General features: G+C 39.7%; 1 protein-coding gene across 15 annotated transcripts in view; it reads right to left on the bottom strand.

The window, feature by feature from the left end:
* GTDC1 (glycosyltransferase like domain containing 1) overlaps nucleotides 1–19,779 on the bottom strand; it is a 200,071-nt gene that overhangs the window by 142,478 nt on the left and 37,814 nt on the right. For 14 of the 15 annotated variants that reach the window (XR_010080849.1, XR_010080850.1, XM_063401009.1 and 11 more), the window contains one exon: nucleotides 5,479–5,689. Coding sequence is in view for 12 of the 15 variants with exons in the window: in XM_063401009.1 (XP_063257079.1) it covers nucleotides 5,479–5,660 (182 nt within the window). In the remaining 3 variants the exon portion in view is untranslated. Of the gene's footprint in view, nucleotides 1–3,721; nucleotides 3,780–5,478; nucleotides 5,690–19,779 lie in introns of those variants that run through there. The other variant, XM_063401016.1, reaches the window with a different exon arrangement.

Raw genomic sequence — 19,779 nt, forward strand, 5'->3', positions numbered from 1 at the left:
CTGGCCCCCGGAGCGCAGCGAGCTCCCAGCCAGCTCCCTCGGAGCGTGGGCAGGACGAGCGCGTGTGCCTTTGCGCCAGCCCGCGTGAACTCAACACGGTTTGTTCAGGGGGAAAAAAACACGAGCAAGTTTAGCACTAATGAAATTAACGACGTAATGACCCTTTGTTGAGCGAGGGAGCGCGAAAGCGGAGCACAGGGTGAAGCAGAGGTCTCCACACCTTCCCTTTGGGCACCTCCAAACAAGGTGAGAATGTGGAGATTTGTACCCAGCAGTGAGTTACACCCACGTGGTATTTTTAATCAAAAGAAGGGTTTAAGGCCAGCTTGTGTAGGGCTTAGAGAAAGCTGGTCTAGTGGAAGGTGGCCCTGCCCATGGCAAAGGGGTTGGAATGACATGGTCACCTCCAACCCAACCCAGCCTGTGGTTCCGTGTTTCTAGACCTGAACCCTGTCCTTACGGGATATTGGATATTACATTTAGTCACCTTATATATTCATGCCTTTACATCAGCTCCTCAAAGCACAAGGGATCTATCTCTAGGAGAACATTCCACTGTGCCCCACACAAAACTGCAGCTAAAACACACAGAGCAACAAAGACGTGGGGTGAAACCAAGACAACCTCTGGGCAGAAAATTATTCAGTAATTCCAAAGAGATGTGACATCCCATCTTCAAATGCAGAGAATTTGAGCAGTAACATCAAAATACACTTAGTAGTTAATGCTATGAATGAGTTTTAGGATTATTCACCTATCTATAGAAGCAAACGCCACCAAATACACCAAAAATATCTAAAACAGTATCAGATAAGCTTTTTTTTTTTTTTAATTTGCAGGTAATCAGTTATCTTCTTTTAACTAATGTACTTCTCATACACAAAATTCATTCATTCCTTACCTGAGCATTATGAGGGCCAAATTCTAGGAAAGCCTCTAATGCAGGGCAAATTATTGCAGTTCCTACAAAGATTATATAAACATTTCCAGTATTTCACAGAAAAATGTAAACAGGCAGGAATGTTTCCAGCACAAATGGGTATCTACGTATTCAGATTTAATGAAATTTGCCCTGCCCTGCTTTGAGTCACATCCTCAAACACCTTCTCCAGGGCATGCAGGAATGTTTCTGAAAACAAAATATCTAGAAAACAGTTAAATCATCAAGCTTGCAAATGGTCACACATCCACACAGTGTTATGTTTTCAGTAGAATTGAAGTACTCACTGGAAAAAAAAAAAAGGGTTTCCTTTTTAAGATATTTAGGGGATACAGCCTGTCAGTTAATAAAGAATTCACACTATAATAATGCATTTTCTCCTTATAGACTAGAACAAAAGCATCAGATCTGAAACAGTCTTAAAAAACAAAACAAAATCAAGAAAAAACCACATTCACATCATATACTGTTGAAATATACTCTCCTTTGCTGAACACCACCCCCAGGTTGGGGTTTTTTTTCAGAGCCCCATTAATTGAAAACAATAATTTGTTTTCTCTTTTGTAAAACGTAAAAAGCACAGAATTTGTCTTTAAAATACAGTTGTCAGATATCAAGGGGTATATATATGCTAACATTTACCCTAGGGGTATTTCAGGGCTAGAATCTGTTACAAATAAAATCTTTATTCATATGAACAGCTACCTGGGGGGCAATACTGAATGTTATACGTAATATTTATATATATATATTTAAAATAATCTAGCAGTGCTATTAAAACACACTGAAAGCTACACTGAATTTAGTCACTCTGTTTTGCAATCTTATGCTAGTAACTTTTTGGAGATTGAATTATCTGCTGTAGAGGATAGCTCCTAAAATATAAAATCCTTTCATCTAATGTGTCATAGCAGTGTTTTACTATCTATAATTTAATAGATAATTCACTGCAACAAATAAAATTACAGGAAAAAGAAAAGCATTTTTGTTTTTCATTACATTGTGCAACAGTATTTTCAAATTCGAGAACTTCCCTTGAATTAAGAATTTTGAAAAGGCTAAAAAAAATTTCTTTTTTTACACGCTTTCTATGGAAAACAACTTGAGGCTAAAGATCAGACACCCACATTTATCAAGGAGTTGAAGCTGTCTGAAAGAAGTTGGGAGACAAAGCAGTGAGCACAGCAGCTCTGCAGAGTGCCAGCAGCCTGAGGAGGCTCTGCTGGACCTTCCAAATCCATGGAATGAAGAAGATAATATCCCTCCAACTGCTAACAAAACTCTCAGATGGTTGAAAACCTTGTCTAGAGAAAGCAGACAGTAATTCCTCCCTTTCTGAGTGCATTTCACATGCTACGATTTGGAAACTGCCACCACAAGAATGAAACTCCTCGTACCAACGCAACGTCTAAACACCTTCTTTCCAATTAAAGAAAAAATCATCTGTGACTCCACAGCAATTAGAACTCAGTCTGTGCCTGCTGCACATCAATCTGTGTGATCATTTCAAGATCTTAAGGCAAGTGATCCACCTTTAAATTCTCCTTCTGGCCTTCTGAGTTGAGGGGACTTTGCATGATTGGGCTTCCCTTTCCTCAGGGCTCCCGTGCTCCTCTCAGGAGATGAAGGAAAACATGAGCTGGTTTCACACATTGCTCAACAAAGCCAAGGAAACACAACAGCAAACTTTTCTAGAGAAATGCAGCACAGACTTTGCATCAGGGAATTAATATAAATCCACGCAGCGCTGCAGATCAGACACGGCGTGTCCAATATCTTCTGTAACAGCTCTGTGTGTTCCCCCTGGAGGGTGAGGACACCTTCTCCCTGTGACAATCCCAGCAAGATCCCCACGTCCTTGGGAACATAATGCTACTGCACACCAAGAGAGCGGCCGTACAGTTCACAAAAGTAACATTAAATTCATTACCAACTCAGCTTTAGTTCGTGCTCAAGGGAGGACACGACTGTTCTCTGATAAAACAATTAGCAAGTTCATCACAGAAAATCTCTGCTCACTGCAGAGCATCTGAATTTAACATCTACAGCTCTGCACTGCATCCTCTGTTTCAAAAGCACTTTTTAAGACTATTCCTTAACTCGCTGAGCGTTACATTTAAACTAAAAAACCTTCCTGCTCCCAAAAATCAGCTTATATGGACAGAAGTCTAAGTCCTTTAAAACATACCTACACTACTTCTCTAAAATGTATCTAACATCAGACTTAACAGCATCAGTATTACTTCTCACTCACACCCAGATCTTGAAACAAGGTACAATTTGAACATAAAGATTTAGTAAGGCAGTTCCATTATCACAAGTGTTTCCACTTGAAATATCCATGACCTTTATGCATTGCTAAACATACAAATAAAAACAAGGTATTTATGAAATGTCACATTTATGGAAAGCACTTCAAAAATAAAGGGTTTTTTTCTGTAAATAATGTCAATATTATAAGTAATGCAAATTTGGTATTTCACACGACCTCACAAGAAGGTTGAAATATTTAAACGTGCAATTACAAACATGCAGTATTGCCAGTTTGCAATGGAATTTTGTCTTTACAAACTATTACCTGGGAAGCTGATCTTCAGGGTTTATTAGAAAGCTTAGAAACAACAGAATTAAAATTAATTTTAATCAATGTGTTTTCTAATAGGAGACTAGTCATCCTTACTAGGTTGAATCTGATACATTTATACTTTCAATTGTATAAAATAATCAAAACATTCAATTACAAAACAAATATTAAAAATGTGCAAGTAAAGTAGAAGGTACCTCTAATCAGTTTTCCTCATCAGCCATATCAGCCCTCGATCCTAAAATTTTATGCTGCCTGCGAGGACAAGGTACAAATTCTATTTTAGCGAACCTTTGTCACCTTTGACTGTTTAATTCCCTCTGCTCCAACCCGAACAGCACCAGCAAAGAAAACGCTTTCCTCTCCTTAAGATGCTCCACTGGTTAGATCAGATTTATTTGCTGTCAGTAAAGGTTGTATTTGCACATAAGTCTATGACAGATTGCAAGTTTATTAACTTCAAGTGAGTTTTCAGGCTGCTGGGTTGAGGGTTTTTTGTAGGGTTGTTGGGTTTTTTGTGGGATTTTGCTTTTTTTTGTTGGGTTGGTTTGTTTTTTTTTTGTCAGCACTCCCTCCCCCTTTCCCCAAGATGTGGGTTACTTGACAAATTGGAGTTAAGTTATCTTAGGTCAATGTAACTGTAAGTTAAACTAATGAAGTGTATGTCTATGAGTGATGTCTGATTAGTTTAATACAGTTAGTGCTGGACAGCTTGGGCTGCTGACCTTGAAGGAACACAGATAACATTGTGATGCGTTGGAGGATGTGGTTGTGATACAAGACAAATTTACATAACAGTTTGTCATGTACACTCCTCCAAAACAAAACTGTTGCAAAAAGAAAGCAAGAGGAAACCAACGCTAAATGCCTCGCACAAGACAAAATGGGGAAAATGAATTATAACATTTGGCTTGGGGTGGGAGATTATTTTAAATGGGAGCCAAAAGCAGGCACAGGAAAGGTGCACATTTACACAATTTGTGTTTCAAGATGGCCTGGACATTGTGCTAGGTAACACCGAGCAAATGCAGCCTTCTACAGCACAAAACTACTCTTGAAAATTGATATTCCTTCCTCAGGAAGCAACTTCTTGCTCACAGTAAAAAAAAAAAACAGACTCAGTTCTGAACTGTGACTCATTGGCACATCACCTAGGTGTGCTCAGAGTCCTCCTGGAGTCCATTCTGCAGCTGCTTGTGCTAAAAGAACCCTGTGCACGAACCCCACGCAATGTTCTGCATGCTGTGAGCAAAGTTCTATCTCACTGCTCCAGACAATCACCTCGCCACATCTCATCTGATCAGGTAGGCCAAGCAAAACTGCTGGGTTTAGAGACAGCTTGGCTGTGGAGGGGCTGATTCTCACTATGTGATAGCTATCTTGACCTAAATCGCCTGTTTTTATCAGCCCAGGTTCTAGCTGATGGAAATTTGCCACTTACATAAATGTATAATTGACACCCACAGCTGCTGGCACGTTACTGAACTGGACCATCATTAAGATAAAACTGCCCCCTTAATCCTTCAGGTCAGCCTGAGCAGGAAGGGCATTGATAAATCAGACTTGCTAATGATACATGGGAGGGCACGTGAGGAAGCTTGCAGTGTTCACATCTGTGCCATCTCTCAGCCTAATATGTGAAGCACAGTTTAAACCTTTCAGAATGACTGAGCTCACATGATAAGTTTCAAATAAGAGATACACATACACGTATAGACATCAGGTACCCAGATACTGAGAATCCCTTATGGACTGGAGACACAAGACAAAACAGTCTAGGAAATTCTAGATCAAACATATAATTCCTCAGTTATATCCCAAGGAAAAAAAAACTGTGCTGTCCACTGCAAGTCCCTAATTATACCCTTGCATACAAACAACCAGTAGGTTCAAAAGACCTGTTTGAAGGCATCTGTGTAATTTGAGCTTAGAAATTATTCAGTCCCTTGGTTACCTGTAATTAGAACTTGTTGGCACTGTTTGCATGAAATAAAGAGCAGAAGTCCGTGCCTTCCAATGCCACTTCTTGGCTGGGAGTGTGCAGAGGACACAATCTTCTTGTAGCTCTTCCTGGAGAAGATCCATCAGCTGCTTGTGAGAGCCACCATAAAAGGGTTCAATGAGAAGGACACTCATTTTCCAAATACTTCAGAACTGTCCGAAATCTGAAAATGAAAATAGAGAAGTATTTTACTTTAGAAACATATCTTTATTATTATTATCATTATTATCATTGTTATTACTTAAGAAAATTATATTGGAAGAAGAAATATCCTGCAAGGCCTTGTAATATAATCCTTAATATTATATTAATGAGTTTACTTCAGAAAAGGCTACTTAGCAATTATGATGACTAGATTATTTTTTATTTTGACCTTTAAAAGATACTGTCTGTAAATTTTAAATGAATGAAAACGTGCAAGACTTAGGAGCACACTGCAGTTAGAGTTCATGGGTTTGTTTTCAACTGGATATTTAAAAACAGCTTTACTTTATCCACTAACTCCCTAATAAGGTCAATTATTCCATAACTTCGGATGTAGATTATTCATTCTTACACAGGTTTCCCTACTTTTCCTAGTGGCAGAGAAAATTAAAGAGCAATTCAAACACACTTCAGCCAGAACAGTTGCCAGTCACAGTGATTTGGATAAGAGACTGAAAAGGCAGAGAGCAGCTTGGGGAGATGCAGATGGGGCATCCCCCAGGACACCATGACAACCCCAGCAATAACAGGAGATGTAAACCATCTTAATTCTTCTGAATACTCCAAAGTGGGTGGAAGAGAACACTAGAGGAGGCTCAAGGAAGCTCTGAGACAAAAAGCCACAGAGCTGCTGACAAACAGGATGCAGAACGTGCTGCCCAAAGCGAGGGGACAGATGAAAACCCGGTGACTATTGCTCATCGCCCTCATGAGTCACACCCTTGGGGTACTCAAAAGCTGCTTTTCACATGCTTCGAGCAAAGCCACCACACACAAAAGCTGAAAGCAAAACCCTGAAAGGTGTTCACCATCCACAAACACTTCTCTCCTGGTTTGCCTCTCAACCCTAAGAACATTGGACTCCCTGCGAAACGCAGTTACTCAGGACTTGTGTTTGAGACCTGCATTGCAAGACCTTACACCCATTTCTTGTCCTGCAATTTCTGGTGGTTTCAGACAGCAATCCTGATCTTACCAAAACCTCTGGTGACAAGAAGTGAGAATTCAACAGAGAACTACATACTCTCCTCAAAATCTTAATCATCATCTCTACCATAGGTGAGAAATTCAGTTGATTCAGGATCAAGTTAAAAATATTATGTACTCTGCAATCAGAGGGCAGAAAACAAACAAAAAGCCTTTTAAGCGCACTGTAGCTATCAAAAGATCAGTTAACCAGCAACAAAACCCCAAACACTGAATCAATTTAATTGGGAAACAAAACATAAGAAACCTTTAGGTGTTTTTTTGTTGTTGGCCCACCATGGTGCCAGATGAAATGGTGATGTCGAGCTCCTGGGTCATTACAGAACAACCAGCAAGACAAAAAACATTCCACACTCCAACTTTTTTGCCTTAATCCAGCCTGGATTCGGGTTATCATTTGCTCCATTATTCACTCCTCCATAATATTTCAAATAAATTACTTGTTTTAACAAATATGTTCTTTGTGAAATCAAAAGGAAAAGCCATCTGGAAGGAGATACTTCACTCCATTTTGGAGCCTGCTTCTTTTCAGGTAGCAAAGCAGTTTCTGATCTCTTTTCCACTGACCTAATTTCAAAAAAATCACACTTTTGAGATCACTGACGTTTTCTGAATTTACAATGATGTAACCAAAATCATACTCTCTCCTCCAAAGCCCTTTTGGAGCCTGCAGGGTAATAACTGCTATAAAAACACAAGCTGTGGTTTAGAATCTGCACTATTCACCTAAAGAACAATTTGTAATTAATCACGCTATGCTTGTCATCAAATGCCACCGAAAAGTTAACTCAAGGGACTAAAGGGAAGCGTTTTATAAATTCAGCCCCTAAAAACAGGGGTATGTGAAAAGTTGGTAAATGCCACTGAGTCAGTCACTCGGGGAGGCTTGCAACTAATTTACAAATCATTAGCAGTATCAGTAATAAAGCAATTTGTTCATGAAGCATCTGATCAAATCACACTTCACCAGACTAGTTCTGAAACTGGTTTTATCACCAGGTTTAGCTGAACCCACACGGTGCTCTTTGGTTTTATTTTGCACCAGTTTTCACTGTACGTCCCTCACGGGAACAGAGAATGACTGTACGTGCTGACAGTAAGAGATTGCTCAGTCCTCGTGTTTCCTCCTGCCTAAAGACCCTGACATTTAGTTAATTATTCTGCATTTACCTACCTTTCCATCTATTAGTGAAACTGCACGATACAAATATTACACCAGTATTGCCATACAATAAACCCCCTTTGGCTATTCACATTGGGAAACTGGGTTGGAATCGTGGATGTGTCGTGGAGTGGGTGTTAAGATAGCTCTTGATATGTAATTCTTCACAATCACACTCACAGACCCCGTGGCAGCAGCCCGTGAGGGTGACAATCAGCAATGGCACATTTTTTTTCAGAGACGACCTAAAGCTCAAAGGTTTCTTTGCAAAACTCACTCGCCCCAAAAAATGTAGGTACTGCTTATTAAAATCCTCACTAACACTTGTAGGATTCTGTTGTGTGTTTCTGTACATTACCAGCAATATACACCAAATTCAACTTAGAAAAAAGTTTATAATGCTATTTAAGAACCCATATATGATTTATTTTATTCTTTTTTGTTGTTCGTTGGGTGTGCGTTTCTTTTTTTTTATTTTTTAATAAGATGCTACCTACATAAGATACTACTAAAGGATAATGGCAGTACAATAAATGTCACATTCACTTCAGGGCTTGACTAAGATGAAGCAACTAGAGTCAATAAATCTTCTGTTTTTAAAAGATACACTGATAATGCTAAGGAAATTATATTATATATAACTAATAATTTCTTGTACTTAGAAAGACACAGAGGAGGTAGGACACGGTCGTTTGGCTCATATTTCACCCACATGACTTCCAGTTTTGTTCACATACAAAAATAACAGCTATTATTTTTGCTTTATTTCCCTTGACCCAGCCAAGTTAAGGTAAATATGTACCATAAACTCCTCAGAGGTCTCCAAAAGACACAGCTGATAAATGGCCTGAGAACATTCACCGTATCTGATGGAATGCAATCCTCAATTAAATATAAATCACTCCAGGTATTCTTTTCCCCATTTCAAAGAAAACAACAAATATTAGAAAAACAGAACTGCTTCCCCTTTCTCATTACAGTATTTCCTCTCTGGAGCCAGCAATCCTGGGTGTTCCTCCAACAGCTCAACCCCATCCACACGGCTGCAGGATCCTTTCCTTTGAAAATTTCCTACTCTGTCTTTACCATACAGAGCAGCACATTCCTCAGGATACACATTACACATCTGAAAAAAAAAAATCCTTCCAAGTGGTAACAGTGTCAAAATGACGTGACTAATACAGAGGTATACTGAAGTACTGAGAAGTGTAGGTGGGTAATTAGGTGCTGTCTCAAAGCCAGCAGCTCACAGTGACATTCAGCCAGGACTTTTGTCACTTGCTGCAGTTTTACCCCACACTGAAACATGGCAAGTGATGGAGTTTTTGAAAGGGCCACTGCTGTTTGAACCAATCGTTTCCTTTTAAAAGGAAGTCTGAGTACTCTACAGAGTAATAAATAAAAATTTACTTTAAAGGCACGGAAGAATTAACTGTTCAATCAGTCACAAAAATCAAGGCTTCTTTTTAAAACTCTAGGTGAGCGCCAACTTAGGTATTTTTGTTAACCAACCTAGGCAGAGAAAACCCATCATTTTCCACAATTTATTAAAGAACACACGTTCACTCTGTCTTACATGCAGAAGTGTGGTTTCACAAACATCAGCACAGCTCACATCAGGAAGCCATAATTAGCTCTGTTCATTGACGTACTCAGACAACATAAATTACAGACCATGTCTAAATATCTGTCCAACAAAACAGCTGAGCAACCATCCAAACCCAAAGGAATAATTGTTAATATATTCCACAGGTAGAGCTCTGCTATTAGTTACAGGAAATAAGGTATATGGTTTCAGTAATGATTGTTGTAACCGTCGCAGTCCCACACGTATGAGAAATTTATTCCGCGGCTGTATCTGAGCACACGTGGGTCAGCGTCTGTAACTCAACCCACTGCAAAACCCACCAGGTACGACCTGTGGACATCAGCACAGTTCAGCCTTTGGTGGTTCCACATGAAATTGCTGCGATGGTTGATACAGGCAAAAAATTCCTGTGTTCCACATTGCGATAAAATGTGATTTTCCAATGGACTGTTGAGCGTTTTTTACCTTTCCTCCTCTGCCCCTTCTCCCTCCCATCCCTACCTGAAGTGGGGATGTGCTGTAAATACACACAGAGAGACTGAAAGAGCCTGCACTGCCCTCCCACTCATGACAGTGACTCACCAAAACCCCAAAGCTGTACTTTAAACACAATCCCATCTGAAGGTCTGACCAAAATTTAACTTGTATTTAGATCACCCAAAAGTACCGCTTCTGAGGTTTGTCATTACTGAACTGCATAAGCGAGAAGGACAATTTATCTTTGATATAATCAACTGGAAAAAGCAAGAAATCCTCCACTTCTTTTGAGAAAGTGGTAAACCAAAATCGCTCACCTGTATTTGGACGGCTGAGCAGCAGTAACATTAATTTATGGGTGACACCTATAAACCACAGTCTGGTCCATACACACAACCTGAGAGTTGCCAACACCTACAGAATGCCAAAATCTACCATTACCTGGAGGCAGCAAGGAATGAAACCTGCACGGAGTGCCCGGCCTGCTTGGGTTTCACTAAAATACCACGTCTCGTTTTTACTGTGCTAATGATCTACACATACAAGGTCCTGCAGTGACAGAACAAGGAGAATGGCTTTGGACTGAAGGAAGGTAGGTTTAGATTGAAAATCAGGAGGAAATTCTTCCCTGTGATGGTGGAAAGGCCCTGGCACAAGTTGCCCACAGAAGCTGTGGCTGCTCCTGTATCCCTGGAAGTGTCCAAGGCCAGGCTGGGATAGTGGAAGGTGACCTCGCCCATGGCAGGGGGTGGCATTGGGTGAGATTTAAGTTCCCTTCCAACCCAAACCATCCTGTGATTCTATGATGCAATCAGAATTGCAAACAATATTTTTTTTTTAAAGAACTGGTTTGCTCTTAAGCAAAGTGTGAGGTCTGCCAGGTTCAGTTCTTACATCTGTGTTTTCAACCTAAGATGGAACAGTAGGAGTTGGAAGCTCGAGTTTTAAGATGTCCCATGGCTATCAATTCAAGAGATACCCTGACAGAAGAGACAGGAAATGCTCCTTTTGGAGTTTATGCATTTAGAAAGTAACGTGCTGTAAAATCTGCACATTACCCTGTGAATGCTAAGTTAACAATATTGCTATAAATCCTTAGGAAAAAGTTGTTAATGCATATGCAGTGTATGCATTTTAAAACCCAGAATTTAAATTGTTTTACTATTTTATCTAGGCAAAGGCACTTATGACCTTCATAATTTTCTGTTGTAAATTAAACTTGTTTTTTTACCAGCTACAGAAAAGCAAAAAAAAAAATCCCTAGAATTTTCTTTTCACCTTCTTCTTTAACACAGTCTGAGACTGTCATAAATACTTTGCATCTATACTTCTAGCCATCCTCAATCAACATCTTTGAAGATCCTAATCTATACTGAATAAATTATTGCAATTTATCCTTTTTTTCCAGTGGAGAAAGACATCTGTGCATCACATTTATGGTTAACTCAAAACCACAACAGTCAGTGCTACCTCGGTGGGGAAGCCTCCATCCCCCCCTGGAGCACAGCACTCTGAAGATACATTTCCAGGGAAATTTCCCTGACTGATGTGCATGATCCTCAGTACACTGGGAAAGGCAACCACAATGTTAAACTTGGTTTCTTTGTGTCTAATTGACCTCCTAAATTGTATACATGGGACTAAATACTACTCAGGACTGGGTATATGAGGGATACTCAGTGCTCTGTAAACTGTTTTCAAAAATTCAGATTAACAAAGGCAAATTAGGCATTGTTAATATTTAGTTAGGATAAAAATTTCTTCCAATGAAAGGCAAGATAGAAGGGAAAAAGAAAAGGTGTAATGGAGAACCAGGGCCATGCTCTTCCAGGGAAACAACTACAGCAACCATCACCCATCACCAGCAAACCCAATTAACTCTTCCACAGAGTTTATTCCTCTGTCTCTGCCCTTTAATGGTCCAAACAGATTTACAGAAGTTTACATGAGTATGTTGCAGAGCAGAAGATACTAAATAATTATTGTCACAAAAAGTTTTACATTATTTTGAGGAGCTCTTCCATCAACAACAGGATTTTTTAAACAAGGTAAAATAAAAAAATACAGCTCTAATATGAGAGTACAATCTCATATGAGAGTATGCCAGGTTTGCAATTGGATCTGAGAGAAATTAGTTATTCTGATTTAACAGTTAATTATAAGCTCCCATTTGCCATGTAATTCAGAAGCCTGGAAAAATGAAAACTGATTTTAACAGAGACTGCTATAGTTGTTAAATGATATGCTGGCTTTATCCAACTTACTTGCAGTGTGTTTACAGCACATGAAGGATCAACACAGTTTACAGGACTCAACATTTCCAGTACTGCACCTACAACTATAAATTTAATAGCACTGATGATGCTGAAGACTTACATTAGGTTTAAACAGATTAAGGATCCTTGATTTAGAGTATCTCCGAGAGGAGAGGGAACTAATAGGTGTGGTAATGGGAGACGTAGCACTATTTTTAAACTTGACAGGAGACATATTAGTTGCTAGTTCCCTATTATAGAAAAAGTCCCAGTCTGATAATAATGGGCTGGCATTTTGAAATTCCTCCGATTTATTAGGAATATGATGAGAAATGTGCTCCACATGCTCTGAGCTTCAGACCAGTTTCTGTACAGAAGGTAAGAATTACAATGTGCATTCATGGCCAGTTTAAAGAGCATATGTATTCATTTTTAAAAAGTCACAAATATCTTAACTAATTTATTTGAAAGTCACAGTCCACAGTTCATATTAGTTGATTGATTAAAAGACAAAGCACTTGCTAGAAGCCATCATTAGTCACTCTGTGAGGTAATAAAAATCACCCTACATCAAAAAGTTGATTTGTTTTCCCCAGCAAATTTGAAGTAGCAAAATGCTAAATGAAGATCAAATCACTCTTGTGTCAACAGAATTTGGGATTGAGTAATTAAACTGCTCTTGTACAAAAGCTGGAATTGCAAGAGTTAATTTAAACATTAGGCTTGGTAGCCTGAGATGTTTGGCAGCAACACTTGAGTGGGCACAAGCCAGATTTGCTTTGCAGTCAGAAGGTATCCCTTTAAATATGTGATGAAAGGATCTGCATCTTCAGTCACACCTTGAGTCCACAAAAAGGATGGAATGAGATCTACTGTCAAATCGAGTTCAACTGTGAAATCAGGGAGGGGTCCCACACACAGGAGCAATTCTGAGGGCAAGTGGCCAGAAAGCAAATTCTGTCCTGAGCTGCACCCAAAGCCACGGGGGCAGCAGGTCAAGGGAGGGGATTCTGCCCCTCTGCTCCCATGAGAGCCCAACTGCAGAGCTGCACTCAGCTCTGGGGTCCTTGGTATGAGAGAGGTGTGGGCTTGGTAAAGCCAGGCTGGGGGATCTGGAGAGGAGAAGGCTCCAGGGAGAGCTCAGAACCCCTTCCAGGGCCTAAGGGGGCTCCAGGAGAGCTGGAGAAGGACTTTGGGGAAGGGATGGAAGGACAGGACACAGGGAATGGAGTCACACTGAGAGGGCTGGGTTAGATGAAATACGAGGACAAAATTCTTCCCTGTGAGGGTGGTGAGGACCCGGTACAGGTTCCCAGAGATGCTGTGGCTGCCCCTGGATCTCTGGAAATGTCCAAGGCCGGGTTGAACAGGGCTTGGGGCAACCTGAGATAGTGGAAGGTGTCCCTGCCCTCAGCAGCGGGTGGGAACAGGAGCTTTAAGATCTCCTCCAACCCATTCTGTGATGCAAAGTTCACAAAACATGTTAGTTAAGATTACTTCAAAATTTACTTCAACCATAATGGAAAATGGACTTCGAAAGGGGAGCCAAATGCACCTGCCATGTTTTCCTCTTTAAGACCTGCAACTAAAGCAATACAAAAGGACAATCATGAGGATTTTGCCAATCTATGAAATCCTTCATCAAGGGAGGAGAATAAATGATCAGGTTATTGTTTGTTTATAAGACACAGCATTTAAGTACTGGATCCCTACAGCAGAGTGGGTATGATGCTCCTGGAATTCACTAAGTAACTTCAAGGCTGAAATGTCACCTGTAAAAAAAGTCCTCAGTTTTAAATATCAAATACTAAAATTCAACAGATGAAACACTTTTTTGGTCTTTCACTTGGGCCCAACTCTTTTCAGTTCAGGAGAGAGAGGAACCAGGGCTTCATGCTATAAAGCTGTGGGAAAAAAAATACCTCTCATTAACTTCTGTGCAGTCAGCACCACGTTATGGCTTTTAAAAAGCCCTCAAAATCTCTCAGAGTCAATTGCAAACATCACACAATACTGAATGAGGGCTTCATACAGCACTAAACATATTTTTCCATGTTAACAATATTTATATCCTATTTCCAACTTGACGTGCAGATGACATGTTACTCACATCAATTTATAAATCCAGCACAATAGGAGTTGCCAATTTGATTTAGTGGTGCAGCACCGTTTCCTGTAAATAATTTCCCTACCAGGCTTTGACTAAGCCCTCTGAAAGGGCTCTAGAAATATTAAAGGCTCCAGATTCTGGCCAAAATGCTTTCTGACAGCTCACTGCAAGTGTTTCCCAGAAGCTCTGCTGACCCAAGAACACCACATTTAATGACTTAAGTCACTTGTTTCCATCCTCTTGTCTGCAGAGCTTGCAAAATACTTCAAGGATTGGCTTAAAGCAACGAAGAGAAGCGTATTCATACATTTTATTTTACTTCACAAGTATCAGAAAGTTAAGGGGTCTGCCTCCTCCACTGGGAAGTATCTATGGATACACACATTGCAGAAAGCTGAAAAACATTGACACGAGTTAAATAAACATGTCTGGTATCATCTGCCAATTGAAATGGTGAGCATTGCAGGAAATATTTGTTTTCCATGAATAAAAGCGATACACAAGCATCTCAAAACAATCTGTTTTGGAAGGTTATTTTGCTTGTTTTGTAAACAAGTTTAGGTTCTGAGCTGATGTTTTCAAAACAGATACTGCAAAGCAAATAAATATTCATGTCTGGGGGAGACCCTAACAGACATGAAACAAGTGTGGCCCTTTTTAACAGTGCTACAGATAAAGCAAGGCAAGGACACTCACAGAGGACATCAAGATGTAAATTTTTTCCTTGAAGTTTCTCAGATGGCTGAAAAGTGCCGTTAAAATCATCATGCTCAAAAAAGCCTGGGCCTTAAAATCTTGGCTTTTATTGCACATAAGAAAATCTGGCTATAACCCACAGTCAGCACTGTAGTCTTTAACAAAAAGAATTAAAAACGGGGATTTTTTTTTTTTAGTTTGACTTCATTATAAATCATGAATATATCAGTACAACTCACTTAAGATTTCAGCTTTAGGGTCACTTGGGAATCATTTCTGCACCTTTCCAGAAAGAGAGTCTTAAAATGATTTATTGTGCTTGGGCAACCAACCACACTCATAAGACTTTCCTTCAAAACCTGAAAACCCTTATCAAAATCAAACATCCTGCTCAACTAAACCAAAATTATGCTGTCACTTATCAGGTCCTTCCACTTGTACCACCACAGAAGCTGCAGAACCTGGCACATTCCTCTCACACACTGGTACAATGCTAAGAATCACTGAATAGTTTGAGTTCAAAGAGACCTTAGAGGTTATCTTGTTCCAGCCCTGCAGGCAAGGACACCTTAGACTGGAGCAGACTGCTCCACACCCCACCCAGCCTGGCCTTGAACACTTCCAGGATTGGGAGTTCAGGAACATTAAGTATGGTTTATAAAGGCCATGACTACAGGGGAGCAGAGAACAAAACACATTCACTGCAGGGCTCAGAGCTGAAGGAACTATTTTAAGGTCATTACTGGAAGATCCAAACTATTTAAAGTTTAGCTGGCTATTAGTAAGTGCTCTTGCTGACACTGCTGATAAAAATCCCAGAAATACCATTACAAGGCAAGGCAAGAAACCACTCACACCTCACACATGCTTAATATTCCCACTTCTTCATTTCAAAGCCACAACAATCACAGGCTTTGCCAGCAAGTTAAAGATCTGTTCTGACCCCTACTAAAGACACCAGGGTTGTGCAGCTACTCTGGCCACTGGGAAATTTTTGGCAATACCCCCAGTTAAGCATTCACAGCAGCCACACACAGCTCTTGGAGGCCTGGAGAACAGCAGGTGGACAGTTTGGAAATACCTCTGTAATCAAGGCAGTGTTACCCCACAACAGTGTTACATGTGCAGTCAGATTTCTGATTATTTTCCATGTACAAAGGACACGGACCTGTTGGAGAGGATCCAGAGGAGGTCATGAGGATCCTTTGAGGGCTGGAGCCCCTCAGCTCTAGATCCAGTCTGGGAGAGCTCACCTAGAGAGGAGAAGGCTCCAGGGAGAGCTCAGAGCCCTTTCTGGTGCTAAAGGGGCTCCAGGAGAGCTGGAAAGGATAGGATAATAGTGAATGCCTCCAGACTGACAAGAGAGTCAGGTTAGACTAGAGATTTGGAGGTACTTTGGTGATGGAGATAACATTAGACCTATATTCAATTATTTATGCTGTGATTTTCAAAAATCACTTTGATTAAGTGGATCTGAAGCCAATAGGTGTTACACGGGCCTTCCTACAGAGTGAATGAGGCAGATCTTTCTGAGTATTTTCAGATCCCATCTTCCCATCAGCATTTATGTAGAGACTAATCCCACAAAGCTTTGTCAGCAATAGATACTTGAAGGTGCTTATGAAACTGATTTAGCCCCACATTTAAGGCAAAAACAATCTGGAAGACACACCCTTTGACCACTGAAGGTAAAATATAATTATGAGGAAGGAAAAAGGGGAAAGAAAATAATAAGTTCCCTTCAAAAAATATACATTGTGGAAAAAACCACAGACAGAATACCCAAATTAAGCAATACCAAGCAAATGCTCTGAGAAAAGGGAATTATTTCCACCTATCTGCATTGATCACACACACACTTGCTTCCACTGACAAGAACCTAATCCAAACTCTGCCTGTTCATCTCAAAGTGGTTATGAAGCCATGTGTGAGGTGCATTCAGCATCCTCTAAGATGAACAGAATCTGTTTTGCATGCCAATATCCTTGGAGAGAGCAATATTCATGCAAGATGATTCAAGCTACTCTTCAGAGCTGCAGCACTCTGCCTCCCCATTGAAGCTCTGAATGAGCATGGGCAAGAGAGATCCATAAACCATTTTTCCTAGAGTCTATAGACAGTTGGTTTCTTAACACTCACGGAAACATCTCCTTGGGCATTAACAGAATGACTTAGAAAAAAGTCTGCTTTTTCTCTTTAGAGCCAAGTTTCTTTTCAAGCTGCGTAACACCACTTGATATTTAGTTTAGCTACTCAACCAAGCATCAGCCTTCAATGCATCCAAGGTGCAGAATGGTTGACTAACACAGACCATTTCACTTGTTAGAGCTTATTTACAAATACCACTTACATACTGCTGGCATTTATAATGACACCTGGGATGTTGCTGACACACCACTACATTTGTAAAGTTGGAGTCTACAGGCACAGTGGATTCTAAGAAACGTGCTGGGAAATACACACAGCGTTTCCTTTGACTGTGACTAGAATGGTTACTTTGACTATATCCTATCTGAATAGGGAAAAAAGCTTCAGAAACAAGCTTTAGCGAGGTTAATCCCCCACTGATTTTCTTATCACTCAACACTATTTCACTCAATTACTTTTGTCAATGATTTTCTCAAAAATTTCCTCCTGACCATATTACAGGGTTGTCTAAATTATACTGTAGAGACACATTCATGCATACACAGAACTTCATGTGTTGCCTACTGACTTGTTATTCCAAAGCCCACAGCCTCTAAATACTACACTTCAGTCCTAGAAACCTTGACACAGTGTTTGATGACAGAAATACTTGGTTTGGTTCTGTGTATATATATATATATATAGGCAGACTATAAGGAATTTACCTTACAGTGGAAGCAGAAATGAAATACAGATGATTTATTCATCTTTGCAAAGCCAAAGGAGTCCTAGCCTTTATTAACGTGCTCCAAGCCTGGAAGTGTCCATGGCCAGGTTGAAGGGGCTTGGAAAAACCTGGGATATTGGAAGGTGTCTCTGTCCATGGCAGGGGTTTGAAACTACATCAAAGTCCCTCACAACCCAAACCATTCTATGATTCTAAAATAAAACAAAACACTAGATCTGTGTACAAGCTCAAATTAACAGCAATTTGTAAGAAAAAGCTGGGATTCTTACACAGAACTAATAACGTAATTTCTAACCAAACATTGTCAATTGTTCTAAATACACTTTAAACAACAAATTGTAATTATTCTATCTCCTCCCTCCAACCCCAAAATCATCCTACACCTTGGCCTGGGGTTTTCCCATTATTAACAACAAGAGGTTCCATTTATCTGCTTTTATACAAAAATGCTGAAGAGCTTAACAAACATTAATTAAACCTCACAACACTCCTGTGAGGTAGGTAGGTATTGTTATCACTGCTTCACAGATGAGAAAACCTGAATTTAAAATTGTGATTTGCATCATTTCCCAACAGTAGCTTTACAGTGAAACCAAGAGAAAAAGAAAGAAGCAGTGACTTGTATGTCCCTACTCCCAGACAACACAATATACATTCTTTCAAACCAGCAGGACTTTACTCCACTCTTTGCCACATATGAGAAAAATATTCTGAAAAACAGCGTTAATTTACCATTAGCATAATCCCTTCTAAGAAAATACAGAGAAATACATCTTTTACCCAGACTGTATTTCCATTATTTCATTATGAAAATGAGACAAAATTGTATCCTCTTCATCTGGTTAGCTGATGAATTCCATCTTCAAAAGAAAAGTCCAAACTCCTTGAAACCATATGAATTGTTTCTCATAAGTGAATCCCTGATTTCCTCTTTTTACTTACATTTCTTAATTTCTATTTTTTCCCTATTCCCTTTGCTTCTTTTCTCATTACTTCATATTGTACTTTCCTTTCCTTAGTCCTACATTATCTTTTTTCTTCTTTGGATTTTTTTAACAATACAACAAAATCTACACAGGAATGACTTACAGACAATACATCAACTACTACCTCGATGGGTCACACATCAATTTCTCCTGTCTCAAACTATTCTAACTTCCAACCTGGCTATGAACACATCCACCATCTGACAATCCACAACCTCAAACACTCTTCTCTTTGCCCATTCTGCCATATTCCTCATTAGAAAATCTCCAGTTTGAACATTTCTTCTGCTTCAGGAGCAAAAGCTTCACAGTCCTCTTGCCTTATTTTCCTTATCAAATCTCCAGTTTCACTTCTCTATTTTCACAAATTTAACAAATCTGTCCTCCATAAAGTGGCCATCTCTGATGTTTTGTAAACTAAGGTGGCACAACAAATGTTTCTGAATGGACATAGAGACAACTGAAGTTGTAGAAACTTGTATTAAAATACAAGTTGATAATAAATATTTTTGACAAAAAAAGTTAAATGTTTTGAAGTCGTATGATTTTTCTATGACTTGATTTCTTACTTTAGAATCAGCATGAAAAGTTAAATTAGACCATTTTTTTTGAAACCACACAAGTTAGCACATCTTGTTGGTACTGCTTGCTCTAATGAAGTGAGCCTACACTTGCACAGTAGCACAGTAAAAATAGGCAGCTCTGTTATTCACATACACTGCAAGCAGCATCTTGCAGGCTCTGAGAACTTGCTCTCATCACATGGAGGCTGCAATCAATGTTTCCCCTTCAGCTCTCAAAATTACAGCTGGATTCTTTAAAGAATTACATGTGATTTCTTGCAATTTAAAGCTTCTGAACTACTTGAATTGCAAGATGCAGAAGCTCTGCCCACAGACACTTTCTTGCTCCC

This window comes from Prinia subflava, chromosome 6 (assembly GCF_021018805.1).
Source record: "Prinia subflava isolate CZ2003 ecotype Zambia chromosome 6, Cam_Psub_1.2, whole genome shotgun sequence".
Classification (NCBI taxonomy): Eukaryota; Metazoa; Chordata; class Aves; order Passeriformes; family Cisticolidae; genus Prinia; species Prinia subflava.